This window comes from Parasteatoda tepidariorum, chromosome 8 (genome assembly GCF_043381705.1).
Source record: "Parasteatoda tepidariorum isolate YZ-2023 chromosome 8, CAS_Ptep_4.0, whole genome shotgun sequence".
NCBI classification, from domain to species: Eukaryota; Metazoa; Arthropoda; class Arachnida; order Araneae; family Theridiidae; genus Parasteatoda; species Parasteatoda tepidariorum.
In genome coordinates, this window is record NC_092211.1 from 69,824,852 (window position 1) to 69,842,251 (window position 17,400).

A 17,400-nucleotide genomic window follows, 5' to 3' on the forward strand; every position below is an offset into this window, starting at 1 on the left:
GAAAATTAATCTATAATTATGGTAAAACCTTTTGTTTAGGATGAATTAAGAAAGAGAATTTAAATAATGAATTAATATAAAAAGACACATTTTTATATACATAAAATCAATTCTGAAAAATAAAAACTGAAAATTTTAGAATATTTCAAAGAGAAAAGCTTGAAATTGATTACTATTTATGAGGTAAACTTCATTATTTAACAGTAATTAAACACTAAATCAATGAAATAGATAATAAAAGATTTTGATTAGCAATTTTTCAGAAGCTTCCTTAAAATGCTCAAAAATAGACAAAAATAAATAAATAAACAATAATAACTTTTTTTGGTTGATTGAACCAGGTGAAACTGGTAAAATTCAGTAGTTAATTTAAGAAATGGTAGTTATGACATTATATACAGTAAAACATTAATTCCACAGAATGTGTAATTATTTCAGTTCAGTATTTCATTCAATTAGCTAAATACAGTGCTAAAATTTAAAAAAGTACTAACTATATACACAGAAAATATGTCATGAATGTTGTTATATACAAATAATGTAAACAGGTACAGGTAAAGCCTAATCAAAGGCTCCCACAGCATTTTGGTAGTACCAGGGAAAACATGCATGTCAGCATTAATGGACAGTGCTGTTCAAATAAATAAGTGAGATGCTGAACTCCAGCGTTAAATTACTTAATTACAAGTCTGTACATATCTCAGTTATTTTTAGTAAAGGTAGCTGCACCAAATTACCCTACCCAAATTATTGTTCATTGGGTATGTTCTAAGCTCCAGCAACTGATGCTATGAATTATCTTTAAAAAGCACCGAAATTGGCACATGAAAATAAGTTTTGAAATGGGAAAAAGGAACATCAAGAGCACATTCTCACACCATTTATCACATTGCTGATGCGTTCTACAAGATTTTCTGTTCCTTTCAAAGAATTCTGAAGCTCTGATTGTCGATTTTTCTGATTCTAAAAAATAAAAAATATTTAGAATTTTATTAATAGGCATTTAATTCATCAAAGATAGTTAAAAGATTTTTCAAAATTATTTATAATGAGAGCTTTGAACACTTTAGAAGAAAAAAAATCTTAACCCGATTTCTATAAATGAGGTTCGCTTTATTATATATTAGTAATATTCATTTAAATATTCGAGCAAGCAGTAATCTGTACAAAAATTCCATTTCAATAGGGATTTTTTTTGTGTTGGAAACTTATTCAATCTTAAGGAATTTTCTAAAATGTACAAAAACCAGGAGAATTTTAATTAAACCAGTAGGGCAGGAGAAACTGGCAAAATCCAGTCTACTGGATAATCCAGTAGAGTAGGTAGCTGTGTATATAGTAAATAAGAATTCTTTCTCTAAAATTGTAAAACTTTTGCAAAGAAATATAAATATGTATAGATTAAAATGACACCTTTGAAATTAAAAAAAAAAATATATAAATAAAATAAAAAAGCATTTCACTTCTTGCAAAAAATTTCAACCAAGCTCTCAACCCAGTGGCAGAGTTGCGATGACACAGCGAATCTGACACAGATTGTTACAGAGCTCTTACAATAAGATTTTTCTTCTTTGAAGCAAAATATTTTAGGTTTCTTTTCTGTACAAATGTTTGAAAGATTTTTTCCTGCAGAATTACATTGAAAAGATGCCTTTCTTGCACATCAGGGGGGGGGGAGTACATTTGTCTCCCCCTTTTTTAAAAAAATTTGGTTGAAATATTTAAATCCTAACAACTCACGTCGATTTCATCGTAAATATATGTAATAATTTTTCTTCAGCAATTGTCGCTACAAATTTTTATTTTTTCTAAAATCCAGAAGATTTTTATTATTTATATTCTAATGAATTTTTAAAAAATACTGATATTATTACAGCACTTGAAGTTTAGAATTGCAGATTCAAGAAACCACTCTTTAATATCACAATTAATCCATGCGGTGCTTCAAACATTCCTTCAAAAGTCATTGCCATAAATTTTCCCATTTTTAATATTAATATCCTATTTTTTTAATCATTAAATATCCTATTTTTTTAAAATAAAATTTCATTAGACGAGAAACTTAAATTGTTTATTTACTTTTAATGCCACAATTTCACAATTTCTTTCGACTTTTCAACTGTTATTGCTAATGTTACCTGTTTCCATAGGGTTTTTAAATTCAGGTTATTTCTTAGTTAACATTATTTTTACACATAAAATTTGAATCATGCATTTAAATAATCACTTTTTGAAACACTCAATTTATGCAGATATCATAAATTCATGTAGTATTTCTATTGTATTTTCAGCAGTTACTGATATTGATTTTTACATGGTTTTAAAATATCTCAATATATATTTCAGACAATATAGGGAATTCAAATTGTACATTTGAGTATATACTTTTGAACACAAGATTCTATAGATTTTGTTTAGCAATTATTGCAAATTATTTCCTCATAGTTAAAATCCAATATTTTAAATACTATATTATTGATTACAATAGCTGAATCTCAAAACAAAACACTCATTTGAGTAAGCTGCTTTTTGAAGAGTCCTTTGTGCCTGATTTTATTGTCAATCTTTCTTTTGGCAGTTACTCTTACGGATTTCATGATTTTTAGTTAGTATTTTTTTTAATGTGATGATATGCAAATTGCGAAAAAGGTGATGTTTTCGCATTTAGAGCATCTTTCCTCCCACAAAATGCGAGAATATCGTTTACTATATTAATAAAAAAAATATTACAAAATTATAGTTTTATTTTACCCAAATAGTTTTTTTTGTAAGCACAACGCGTTTGTTTCTTTAAATAAGTAACATGAATATTTGTTATTATTATAAGTATTTTGTAAAAAAGATATTAGAGTGGTTTGTAGCAGAAAGCCTGAAAAAATTCTGGCACGGGGGTACTCAACAGTTCAAGACACAGAGACAATTATCCCTGTCTTCCATAACTTGAACATATATTGCCTACTCAGAAAACAATAGATATCGTATTTAAAAAAAAAAAACTGAAAAATAAATAGAGTTTGTTTGTTGACTAAGTTACCTTTATTTTATCACACTTTTTCCTACATGTTTTTCGCTTTGTTTTCAAAGAATCATAGAAAAATTTTGAAATAATGGAATAATAAATAAGATATGATAATAAATAAGATTATATTATGAATAAAATCATTACTTACAGTAGAATAATCTTTCAACTGATTAAGTCTACCTTCCAATTGAGAACGCTTTAAACGCAACTCCAAACTTTTCTTGAGTAATTTTCGCTTCTCATCCTCTTTGGCTGTTTAATTAATTAAGAATTAATTAATTTAACATAATCATTTATTTATTTTTTAAGCAAGAAATGAGCTAGGCATTGTTAATTTAGTAAAACAATGCAGTCTGTAAAACAATTAAAAATTTCATTGAAAATAAAATATAATGTATTGTACAAATGAATTAAGAAATTATACAAATTTTTGGCATAATCATAATAAATTATATTTAAATGAATGAAAAATTAAAAAATGAATTAAGAAAAAATTTGTTTAAAATGAATAATGTGGAGTAAAACCGTTTAACTCAATTTTTCAAAAATTAGTTTGGTCATCTAGTGAACAATCTTTGAATTTCATTCTACTAGTCAGGAAGAAGGTCCAACCATATTGGCGTATTCATGTTAATTAATTCATGGCACATGTGTAGATAAATTTGTTTTACTATGGCAACTGTATAATTAATGTTCTGTTGTTTTCAAGTTATCTTTATTTATTGGCCATTACAGCTATAAATATTATTTTTAGTTCAATTTATTACATGTTTACTAAAGATACATACCTTAACAAACAATAGAGATTTACCCTAACAGTAGAACTGCTGTGTTTGATTTCAGTGAACCCTATCTATGCTGAGCCCGCAAAAGCAGCAGTGCAACAGTGGAGAGAAAATAATTATATCTAAGGCTAAACAAAGTTTACCCACCCCACAACAAATTTTATTCAGGATCCTTTTCCAAAGCATAAAAAGCTTTATTTTCATATTTTTTAGAATTTCTTAGAATTCTTAATGCAAAATTGCAGCTTTTATATGGATACAAAGAAATTCTCTGGCATTTATTTTAAACATTAATGAGCACTAGATTTTCGTAGGGAAGAAATTCTAAATAAGGCCTTGATCAACAAAGGGATGTCAGATCAATAAAGAAGAAAATGTTATAGCATTAGAGCTAATTTATTTATTCATAAAAAAATTTAAATAAGTAAAAAACTCAGTCAATTACTTTAAATTGTTTACAGCTCAAATAGATAAAAAATATAATTTTATGTTATAAATATACGCATATATACCAAAATGTTATGCTATTTGGTTGTATTCCATTACCGTGCAAAAAATCTAAATTTACTCTATAAGCTGCGTAATTTATAGTAAAAGATAAAATAACTCACTGATAAATTTACCTTCAAAATTCAATTAAAAGTATAATTTGATTAAATGTTTAATTTGTTAACAAAAACTATGAAGATTAAAAATATTTATGCAAATGCAGTTTAAAGATTAATATAAGTTTAATCAGTTTAAAGATTAAATGTGTTGTTTAAAACCTTTTATTATGTAATTTTTTTGTGACAAAATTCAAACTGAAAATACATTATTTTTATTTTTTTTGCTTCACTCAAAATTTTTGTTTATGAATACAAATTTCTAAGCCAAATAATACCACTGATGAAAATGCATTTGCACCTTACATATTTCTTTTAATCAGCTTAGTCAAAATTAGAGTTCAAAAGCATTTGTTTTAAGAGCCACTAATTAATAATATTGAATGTTAAATAGACAAACCTGCTTTGAGCATGTCATAATTTTGTACAACAGTGAGAGAGACAGTCCTAGACTGGCATTCACTGCATTGCCACGGAACTTGTGGTCTTGCAATCAATGGTGGCTGCATGCAACCAAGATGTTGTTGTTTAGCACATGTATCACATTTTACTAGATCACCAGGTTGCGTGCACACAATGCATAATCCAGACAACATTTGTTCAACATTCTATAAAAACAATTTCATTTTACATTCTAAAATCTTTCCCTTTTAACTACTTACATTTAATACCTTAGTATAATTTAGGTACATGTATTTTAAATGCAGCTTAATAAATGAATATTTTTTTCTTTATTGGCTATTATGTTTTACAAATGAAATCACATTTTAATTATTTCATTAGTAATTAAGTTAGCTTGGAACAGTCCAGTTACAAAATTAATACTCCATTAAATTCAAATGACCACAAATGACCACATGTAAGATAACATATAATGTTCCAAAGATTAATTCAAAATAAAAGACAAATTGTTTTTAAACTTATATCTGCATTAATTTAAGACTTTTAAAGATACTTTACTAAGAGCATCATTCTTATTAATCTTTTCTTTTTTCTTTAATCTGTATTCTCCTTTGGATTCTATTTGTTTGCCTGAAACATCATGAACCAAACTTTATATTTTTTTCCAGGTTCCATTTTTCTCACCAACTGTTAGTAAGGTTTGTTTTTTACTGGTACTCCTGCTTCAGATTTTATCCTTAATTTTAACTATCTAGTATGCTGCTTCTTAACTGGTACTCTCGCATCAGACTCTTTTCAACCGATGTGACTTGTCTTCAACCTCTGTTGCCTTTAGCAGCTAGTTTATATCAGGGCTTGATTCAGGAGTTCCCGTGTCTTCTGGGTGGTGTTCAAAATTACAGAGTTGAAAGATTCGTATATTCAAAAGTTATAATATGGGTTGTTCTTAGTATGGGTTGGCAGTTTAATATCAGTTACAAAATAAAACTAGTCCAACAATTCTTAGGCTTAATAAAGTGGGACCTGATTGCAATAAGTTTCAAATGTATCAGATTAAGAAATGCCTAAGACTTCTCCAGTTGGTTTGGTGCTTAGTAATATTGCGATGTTCAATTTTCACTCAGTGATAATTTTTTACAAACATATATAAAGTATAATCAGTAAAAACTGGTGACAACTAAAATTATACCTTTCCTTCATCAGAATGAGAGAGAGCTTTATGAATTCCATTTACAACAGTAACTGAACTGTTAATTGGAGATGAGTTAGGAGATGAATTAGCTAGAGATGAAACAGCTGGAGTTGAGTTAACTGAACATGAGTTAGTTGTCATTACAATAGGGGCATTATTTTGAGGTGGCTGTACTTCAGCTGGTTTATCTTCATTTGCTGGACAAATTCCGTTAGTGGGACAAACAACTGGTTTAGTTTCCAAACGAGGACGACCTGCAATCAGAAATAAGTATGTTACATTCACAGCTACAACAGTACACAACATTTTTTTTCCCACTTAAGTTGTTAAGGTTAAATGCAGGGAGATTTACATGTTTCATTTCGTAAGTCAAAATAATAATTTCAATGGAGTTTTTAAATTAAAAGAATTAAAAAAACAAAACAAAACAACTTATACATAAAATATTAGTCAACAGTTGATACAGCCACATTTATTTTTGAAGTAATTCAAAATAGTTCTCAGTGGAGAAAATAGTTAATTACAGTAGAGCCCTGATAATACACAGAACTGGGTGGCAAGGGCATGGCGATAGTAAAAATTGCAGATAATCCAAACAAACTAAAAAAGTAAGGTGGAAATGCAAAAAAAATTTTTAAAATGTATGCATACATGTGTTTATATTTAAACATACAACAAAAATTTTTGTTCTATGTCTAAATCACTAAAATAGAACAAATTAATAATTAGTACATGCAGATTTCATGAAAACATTCATACATAAAAATGTTAAAAAAAAGTGAGTTTACATAGAAAAAAATCATGCACAATAAAATCTGCAATATTTCTATGAACTTAAGGATAATTTGCATCACAGATAATCCACTCACGGATAATGTGGACTGTACTGCTTTTAAATCATCAAATCAAAAAATAAATTTAATACTTAACCTTTTACAATCAATTTTCACTTTCAAAATAAACAGCAATTAACTTCAAGCTAATAATAGGTTTTCTTTTTCAGTGATAAATATTAAAAAGCGATAAACTATTACATTATAATTTTACCAATAATAAATAAATATTATACCTAAAAACATCACAGTTATATGCGTAATGCCTAAGGAGAATAGAAACATTCATCTTAGAAAAGAATGCATGAACCATAAATTCAGTACTGTTAATTGTAGTTACTTTGCTTTCTTTTCTTATCTACACGTTAAAAAGATAAAAAGAGTAAAAGAGAATCACAACAATTAATAAAATAATTCTAACTCTTTTAAATCAAAAGTAAAAACCTTACTCCAAGCACCTGTAAAAAGTCACACAAAAAATATGAAATAACTGATGTAACCAATGTAATAACCCCACAAAACCCTTAAATGCTTACTACACTATTTTTCATACCACTTGGATAAAAAATAATAATAAAACATTCTATCAATCAGCATTCATAAAAATAAGGTTGACAGCAAACACTCTGAAAAAAAATTTCCCTCAGTTTTACCACCGATTGATTTTATAAAAATTTATCCGATTTTCATACCTGGTGGGATAAATTTTATTATTAATGTTTTGGTTAGGTCTTATTCACAAATTTAAAATAAATTTTAAGACCATTATACATGACAATTAAGTTGAATGTAAAAAAAAAATTTAATTATTGCAAGACCAATTGGACTTCTACAGACCTCAAAGATAAATGTATTCATTTTCTTTGATTTATGAGTAAATTCTTTGATTTTTTTTCTAATTAGATAAAGTTCAATGACTTTTTCCTGTTATCCTTGTCCTGTGGAAACTCTGAAATACTACAAAATTTAGGAATAATTATAAAAATGCATTTTAAAGGAAAAGTGTCAAGGAATCATGTAACAATAAATATGTTTGCGTAAAACACAATATGAGAATACCAGTAATCAAAAAAATCCATTAATAACCTCTAGGTCTTTTTTGAGGAGCTGTAGATGCTTGAGCTGCTGCTGCAATACGCCATTTTTCTTCTAAAGCAGCATTAGAGAACTGAGGATTTGCTGTAGATCTGCGCTTTCGCTCCATTCTCTTATTTTTCAAGTCACACAAAGAATCTCTTGTTACAAGTCCCAATGCTGTAAGAAATTCTAATTTTTTCTGAAAGTAAAGAATGAAATTCTGTTATAAATTGTTTTAAATAATATCAAGCATTATGCATAAAATATTTCAAGACAAAGCAAACAAAGAATACATTATTTAACAAAAGAACTGATTTCCCAAGTAATATAGCAGTTATAATTTTAGAATAACATGCAACTAAAAGCAAGAGAACAAACATTTTTATCCAGTTAGGTTTACTAAATAATATTTATCTGATTGCTCATCAAATTGAATTGAATAATTTTGGAAAAAGCTTATAAATACTCCTAGTAACCACCATAAAAAATATATAACCTTAACATGCAGTTAAGTTATTTAATATATGCTTCTAAAAATAAATATTTGAATAATTGCATAAAAATATTAATTCAATATATATAACTATTTTTAATATACAATTGCCTTGACGACACTACCAAATAATTAATAATATAAAATGTTCTAAGAGTAATGTTTTTTATCTTTCTAAATTACATTTCACGCATTCATTTCATCATTGCTTCTTTTAAAAAACCGTTCCAAAAATGGATTTTAACTTGTTTAATTCTGGAAAAATGAAGAAAAAAAAAACCTTTATTAACTTCAGAATCTTTATGGACAGGAATAATGATAAGTAACATTAAAACTTCTATAACTTTTCCTCTGAAGTATTTAGAGAAATTTTTTTGCTGTGATGCTTTTTTAAACATAATCTTTTTAATATGTTTTTTAATTTTTCACTGATTTCAAAAATATAATTAAGACTTAAAAGAGTAAAATTATCTCTTCATCAAATTAATTTAGTATTTTTTATTGTATGAGTAAATATTTGTGGCATATTTCCATATTCATAATATGGCAATCTCACCCATGACATTTCTTTGCATGCATTTGGATGACTAAGGTTGTTATACTGAGCATCAACTACTTATTTGCTTATAAAAGTATATGTATTTATTTACACATACTTAAAAGTATAACAAAAAATTGCAATTAAAAATTTAAAATCTTACTTTTTGTTCCAATTTGTTTTCTATAGTATCAATTGTATTATTTGGTTGAAATTTGTCACTCAGGGTGGCAGGTGGACTGTCACATGAAGAATCCGAGTTGACATAGAATTGAGTTGTTTGAAACGTAGTGGAGGTGTTGGCTACAGCTATGGGATTACAGCTATTTATAGCTGTATTCTTTTGGCAAGTCTGCTTAAAAACAAAACAAAGAGAGAGATTTCAAAAATAGGAACAATATAAAAATCCAACATAAATCATTGATTAACTATTTAAAATTTTTAATTAAAGCCATTTCATCCAACTGTTATGGCATGCAAAATCTCAGCAATCATATTTTTGGCAAGAAAAACATTAAAAATAGGTATTGAATACCACAAAAACTATAATCTAGCTGTACAAAATAATTTACAATAAGTATCTTAATATGTCCAATTTTATTAACTCCAGATAACTAAACATTCGTCTAATAGACTACCGACCTTTCGTCTAATAGACTACCAAAAGAAAAAATCCTTCTTGGTATATGACATTTTAATAAAAAAAAATTCCGAAATATAAAAAATTAACTTAGGCTATAAGATAAATAAAAGTAGGGCACACCGATTTAAAACAAAAAATTTTCCCTCTTAACATCTCATATAACAATTTATCATTTTTGTGTAAAAGTTATTGCAACTAAAATTAGTTACTTATTTAAAATAAATTCTGTGCCAATAAGTGTATATATTTTTTAGAGAAGGGAAGCTATTTTAAAATAAATAAAATACCCTCTTTTCCATGCATTCTTCATCAGTAGAATCAGAAATGTTCTTCACACTTTTTATAATTATCATACAGTTATCAAAACTGCTTTACAACATACAGTGAACTCTCACTTATGCATCGGTGCAAGGGGCCAAGAGAAAAAAGCGCATAAGTGAAAAACTTCAAAATTCGAAAACGCAACGTAAATTGCAGTGACAATATGAATAAATATGTTTCTAAAGATTAAATGTTAATATTTATACTGTTTTGGTATTTAGTACTATACTTATACAAAGAAAAAATTTAACATACCTTAAGACAATTTATTTTCTTACAAAATAATCTGAATGCATGCTTGTATTTGTTTTTGCCGACATTATTCAAAAGCAGTTTTTTCCAGTTCATATAAATGGGATAAGGGGGAGTTTCAGAAGCAAAATTAAATTGTAAATAGTCATGAATAGTGTCTAAAGCTCTCAATACTGCTGCGTGATTTGGAGGAACTTTATCATCTCGTAAGCATCATCCACCACGTTCTCATCGTTCACAAGTTTTAGTTAGATATAAATGAACAGTTCTTCACAAAAAATTTGAGTTTTATGGGAGGGGGTGAAACATCACATGATAAATTTCTAAGAAAAGTACTTGACGTCATAATATGCTGCACAATATGTTGTTCAAGTACTTCTGTCAAAACAGATCACCTTTTATTTACTCATAATGTCCATTTTTTTTTCTCTAGAAAACAGCACGGGTGTAAAACTAACCTCTGGACAAGAGGAATGGTCACTTTCTAAGAGATGAATGCGCTTTCATTGTTGCTGGCGTAACAGATAAGACACTCTATTCAAAATTCTAGAAAGAATGTCTTTCCAGAAACAGCAAAGATGAAAAGGTCACAGGGGGAAGCAAATTCAATTGGATCTAACAACATATATTTCTTTGTATCAGTAACAAGGATTGCTCATTTGCTTCATTTTTCATTTAAGACATTTTTTTTAAAAAAGAAAAAATATTTAAAGGATTAAAAAATTTAAATGTTAGCCTAAAATTTCGGCGCATAATTGAAAAATTTATTTTTAGAGCGACGCATAAACGAAGGATGTTTATCATTATTTTCCTACCTAATGTACTGGGACCTATAAAAATCGTCATATAAATGAAAAAGGTGCATAAAAGAGGTGGTGCATAAGTGAGAGGTCACTGTATAAAAAACATGCAAACTTTTTTCCAATGCATCAATTAAGTGATATGATGTAATTTCCTAATTTATTTGTTTGATTGGTTCACATTTATCAGGCAAAAAAAGAAATGAATATGAAAACGAAAGATTTTGCCTAAGCTGAGAAGAAAATTCGATTAATTTTACAGCATTAGTTATGTTATATATGGCTAGGAAAGATTCTTTCTATTTCGATATTTTTTTGATAAAGGTGTATTTCAAATGTCACCAGAGAAATGGTGTATTATATATTTGAAATTCTAATTTTTATGCAGTTACAGACAAGAAAATACTTGCTAACTTGTGCTTCAGGGAAAGGTTAGCCAAATCTTTTAACAAAAAATAAGTACCTTTTAAGTACTTTTTAAGCACTCAAAAACATTTTTAAGCACCATATACTTTAACAAAATGTAAAATATTTTTCAAAGACGTTATATGAACATGATAAAATAACTAGTTTTTGAGAAGGAACTCTTTTCTTGATCATATTAGCCATTATAAAATGGTCAAGAGATTTTTCGATTCGATATCAGCGGGTGAAATATGAAGCCTAAAATAGCAAATATCTTGCATAATGCAGCAGTTGCACATGAGAGTGCAATAGTCTCACTGAACCCAGCTCAGTAGACGCACATGTGAACTCACAAGTATTTCATCAAACATGTAAAATTATTGACGCTTTCAGACGTTATCGACCAATGGTACACCAAAATAAATTGTGAAAACGTTGAACAATGTGAAAAGCACGCTTTTGCGTAACACGTGGTGAAAATCGACATGGTAAAGAAAAAAAATCTCATTTTGGAAAAGGGAAAATTAAGTACTTTTTAAAAACACCCAATGAAAAAAGCACCTTTAAGGGCTTTTAAAAATAAAAATTGAAAATAAGCACCTTTAAGTATTTTTTAAAAACTCTACGCATCATGTTTATTTATAATTTTCTGAGTAAGGTTTAGTACACTCTAGACTAAGTAGATACACACTAAAACTAGTAATAAATTGGGAAATGAAAATCCATTAAGCTAATTTTTTAGTCCCTAAATTTCATGCCTAAATAATATTTTAGAAAGAGTTAAATACGTTATGGTATTATCTAAAATATTTAATTTATCTGGAGTAAGTTTTCTTTAACCATATCGTTACTCTTTCAATTTCACAAATGCATAAATAAAAAATTTTCATACAGTTTTTTAAAAATATCCCTTAAAATCTAATAACCTTTCCAGTTATTTAATTTTACTCATTTCATTCCCCCCCCCTTCTAAATATGAGTGTCTTAACTTGTGTTGAATGGTAAACTACTAAAATAGTCTAATATTCATCAAATATACAATAATTCATTTTACCAGATAGTTAATTTTATAATATGATATTGAAATACTTTATTGAATGTACATTTGAAAGATATATCATTTCCAAAGATTTTAAGTAATACTTACAATTTTAGTCAAGTATTTCAATTACATTTAACATCTTTAAAATTTAATCTTATATATTTGTTACTTTACATTTAAATTGCATATTTTATGTCTGTAAGAATGTAATATTTTTAAAACATTACTAGTTATCTAATTAAAAAAAATTTCCAATAAAATAAATCCGATTTCTTTTCATTTTTTTTTTTTTTTTTAAAATCATGATTTCTTTAATAACTGTACAAAAAAGCAACATTAGAATAACACAACCAAAACCTTTATATGTCGATTATTGCGTCCGATTTTACAAAGGATTCGACACCATCCAATGATGACAAGTGACATTTCCGCCCCAAGAAAATGACATTGACTAAAATTAAAATCTTTTGTTAAAAATCATGTATCTTCGATAACATTTTGAAGTCAATGGAGATATCCCCTAAGAACGACCAACCTCCATTAACAACCATTTCACTGTGGAACAGATAGTGGTCGCTCCAGTGAGGTTTCACTGTATCAACATTTTTTCAAGCATCTAGAATGTTTGGCAGAAAATGCCAATCATCAGAAAAATGATTTACATTCTTCAAACTGATTGAATATCAAGAATTCATGAGAAGCAGTAATAGAATACTTGAAAGTGAAAAAGCAAAAATTGGCATGTAGTCTGAATAGTACACATTATTTTACCTATAAATTTTATCAGGGTGCATAGCCATATCTTTCAACAAAAAATAAGCACCTTTTAAGTACTTTTCAAGCACTCAAAAAATATTTTTAAGCACTATATACATTAGCAAAATGCAAAATAATTTTCAAAAACTTTACATAATTATGATAAAATAACTAGTTTCTGACAAAGAACTCTTTTTTTGATTAATTAGTCATTATAAAATGATCAAGAGATTTTTCAATTCGATATCAGAGGGTGGAAATGAAGCCTGAAATTGAGAAATGCAGCTGAGTTGCACATGAGAGTGCAATAATCTCATCAAACTCAGCTGAGTACACAAGCGGACTCACGAGTATTTTATCAAACCGGTAAAATGATTAGCGCTTTCATACGCTATGGACCAAGAGTACACCGAAATAGATTGTGGGTGAACGAATTGTAAAAACGTTGAATAGAACAATGAGAAAATGCATAATACGTGGCGAAAATCGACAAGGTGAAGAAAAAAATTCTAATTTTGGAAAAGGGAAAATTAAGCACTTTTTAAAAACACCAAGTGAAAAAAGCCCCTTAAAGGGCTTTCAAAAAACGAAAATAAGCACCTTTAAGTACTTTTTAAAAACGCTACACACCCTTTATGTTTTATAATATAAGGTAGTGAAAAGATCCTTGATTGTCTTTAATTCTGAAAACTAATTTCTTGCTTTTTTCTGCCCACAATAGAATTCTATATTTGATAAGAAATTTGATTAGTTCTTTACATAATGCGAAATCAGTAGTCGATTCATATACCAGACGCACACATAAACTCTTTTGAAATTAAAAATGGGGAGTTGACTTGTACACCAGAAAATGCAATATTTTATTTATTTGGCAGAATTATAAAAAGATTTATCTTCACATTAAAATTCAACTTTAAAAACAATTATGTCCAAAATTTGAAAGAAAAATTTTCCCCCCCAGCAATTACAATTAATTTAATGAATTATTAGGAAACTATCTTGTTAATTAAAAATTTAATTTAACAATCAGAAGTAAAGATACATACAACTGGAGGAGCAGGGGTACGAGGTGAAGGCGGAGGATATTGAGGCACTCTGATTGGTGGAACCAAATTTAGCAATACTTGTGCACCATCAGCAGTACGATTGGACGGAGATGGCACTACAAGTACTGGATGAATTTTTTGATGTTCAGCAACTTTTGTTGTCAGCAATGTACTGGCAGCAGCTGTTGAACAGTTCGGCAGGACAACTGTACCCATTGGAGCTTTGAAAGTAAATGTAGTAGCTGCAGGAGTGGCAATATTGTTTATTGTTGGAGGCACTGTTTGGCGTACTGTATTTATACAGTTAGTTATGGGCTTAGTCACTAGGGTCTGCAAAATAGAGTTGCAAACAGAAAAGGTTTGAAAATTTGAGATAGGACATTATTTAAATTGAATGTTAACACATGAATAAATTAATATCTGACAATTTTTAATGAAACATACACTTAAAAATTTCAGAAAAGTTTAAACAATGTTCGCAAATATAATTTCTTTTATATATATATATGTACCAAGGGAGCTTGCAAGTTAAATTGCCTGGCATGCCCAGGAGGATGCAAAAATTCTGATATGGCTTTAAAATTTTTTTAAATCTGAAATATTGATTATGTGTTCCACAAATTTTAAGGAAAATCACCAAAATGTCAGATGTAATAGATAAACAGAACTTCAGAAGTGTTTTTGCTTTTTTATTTATAAAATTTCATTTATAAGATAAGTTTTGAATAATTTTTTTTATCTTTTTATTTATTATTCATACTTATTACATTTATTATTATTACTCATAATTTAATCCAAACATAAAAAGTTGTGACTAACACAAGAGCTTTGTCACTTAAACTTAAGGTGATAAGCTTTGATATGTCAAGAAGTGGAGATAATTTATTTGTGCAATGAACAATGCATTGAACAATTTAATGATGCATTCCAACTCATCTGTCTAAAAAGTTAGCAATTGACATACAAAAGATTGGTCACCCTCGATTTAGTTCCAGAAAAAAAATAAAGCATTTGAATCTATCTCAAACAACTTCTGACCCACTCTAAAATTAGAAGACTTTCTAGGTTCATTCTCTTAACTTTCACTATATTCTACGCTATTGTAGTTAAAAGCCTTATTTCATTATAACAAAGCCCAAAAAGTAGTTTACTGAAAGCTATTCGAACATTTTCAGATTTGTAAAGCAGAGTGAACTCTTAGGAAATTTTATAAATTGGAAAGAAGTAAATTTGTAGCTTAGCAACAAAGCTAGATATAGTTTTGTTTCTTGACTTATGCACTTCTTACAGCTTGTTTTTATGAAGATTAAGAGTGTGGTAGAATGTAATGATTTACAAATCAATAAAAGAATGATTGAATCATGATGTGTTTCACTACTCATAAGTAGTTTACATATCAACTTGTAATTTAAAATTTAATTATAAAATAGTGTTCATATTTATAGACGCAATGGATAAGAAGGAACTAATGCACAACAAAGAAACATAATTACTACAGAAAACTTAATTGTTTGCCTTTTTACTTCCTACAAAACTACTAACTATTTCTAACAAATATAGTCAGGTGTTTAATTATGAACTCTTTTGTGTTTTCAAACGATGCTGCTTGAAATATGCCATCAAAATATAAATTATATAATTGATATTGAAATTAGCATTATTATAATGTTAATTTCTTCACAACATTAAATATTGTAATTTTTAGATTAAGTTGTACAAAGAATTTTAGGTTAAGTTGTACAAATAATTTTATGTTGTACAACATCAATGTATGTTATTTGTAATTGAAAGGAAGCAGTACAATGTCCATGGATGTTATTCACAATTGCAGAACAGTAGTACAGCATTCAAGAATGTCATTCACAGTTAAAGGGAAGCTGTGTACTATGCATCAATATTATTCATAATTGAAGGGAAGCTGTACAGAAACCAAGAATGTTACTCACAAGTGAAGGAAAGCTGTACAGCATCTTTGGAATTATTTGTTAAAACAGAGAGCTGGATGATCTCCATTTTTCTTTACACCAAATGGAGCTTTAACAAATAATTCTGAAGAGCTGGAAAATATTTTGTCAATTGACAAGAATTGTCATTAACATTGTACAGTTATGCTATCTTTCAACATGTTAATCAAATTAACTACAAGTAATTAGACATGGAAGTACACAAAAGGTATTTACTTACCGTTGTCAGTTTATTATTTGCTAGAGGACTCCTCTGTGAGCCTACAACTTGTGTTTCTTGATTTGGTGTTTGTGGTCTAGGTGATTGTGAAGCAACAGTAAATGCTGCAACATTTGTGGAACATGTATTTGGACTAGGCTTTTCTAGATTTTTTCTCAAGCCCTCAACAACTTGTTTCTATAAGAAAATAAGAGATTTTAAAAATGTTAAAGTACATACAGTAGAACATAGGATAATGATTCGATCAGGAAGAAAAAGATAATATTAAAATATTGACCCTTTCTTCTTGCTTGCAGACTACATTTCAGCTTTAATTTAGCTTTTTCATGCATAAATTTTTAATTTAGTTTTCTTTTTTAGAAATTTTTATGGTATATGTTTAAAATACTTTTAAACAATTTCAAATTTAAGGAGAGTTAAAAGTTCGTAATAATTACAACACCAAATTTTTAAATCAAAAATTTAATTCATAATTTATATTCGAATTTATAATTATAACTTGAAAAATGAAATTATTGTTATTAATTGTCTGCATAAAATAAACTTCCACAAGAATTTGTTCTTAAATACAGCAAACAATTTTGCTTATTATTGCATTAGTAATTTGAAAAATAATTAAATATTTCGTAACTAATTAGAAACATTATTTAGAGGTACCAAATAGTTTTATTTGAATTTAATATTTAAAAATTTTGACAGTATTTTCTAGATACTGCAGACTTTGTAAAACTGCGCTTGTAAAATAACATATCATTAGACAAACTTTTTATATAATAATCATATTTTCTCCCACAAAGATGCAATCATTAAAAGTTTGAGAGGCCCAAGTATGCAAAATACATGATAATTTTATTTACATGAATGTAATAAATAAAATTATTAAAAACTGAATTAAAAAAAAAGATCACACAGCTTTTTTTAAAAGAAGCATATAATCTTTAAAAACAGTTAAAGTAAAATAACTGGTGACAGAAATTTTAGTTTTGATAACTTTATAGAAAATT

At 27.8% G+C, this 17,400-nt stretch overlaps 1 protein-coding gene across 3 annotated transcripts in view; it reads right to left on the bottom strand.

The window, feature by feature from the left end:
• Window positions 1-408: 408 nt before the first annotated feature.
• The window catches only part of LOC107456426 (PHD finger protein 21A), a 39,016-nt gene continuing 22,024 nt past the window's right edge, over window positions 409-17,400 (bottom strand). The window contains exons 4-11 of one of the 3 annotated variants that reach the window (XM_016074286.3): window positions 16,397-16,573; window positions 14,213-14,542; window positions 9,111-9,299; window positions 7,926-8,115; window positions 6,004-6,260; window positions 4,813-5,020; window positions 3,171-3,274; window positions 409-963 (exon numbers count right to left, since the gene is read on the bottom strand). In XM_016074286.3, the coding sequence (XP_015929772.1) occupies window positions 859-963; window positions 3,171-3,274; window positions 4,813-5,020; window positions 6,004-6,260; window positions 7,926-8,115; window positions 9,111-9,299; window positions 14,213-14,542; window positions 16,397-16,573 (1,560 nt within the window). In that variant the 3' untranslated portion in view covers window positions 409-858. Of the gene's footprint in view, window positions 964-3,170; window positions 3,275-4,812; window positions 5,021-6,003; window positions 6,261-7,925; window positions 8,116-9,110; window positions 9,303-14,212; window positions 14,543-16,396; window positions 16,574-17,400 lie in introns of all 3 variants that reach the window. The other 2 variants (XM_016074285.3, XM_016074287.3) reach the window with 2 other exon arrangements.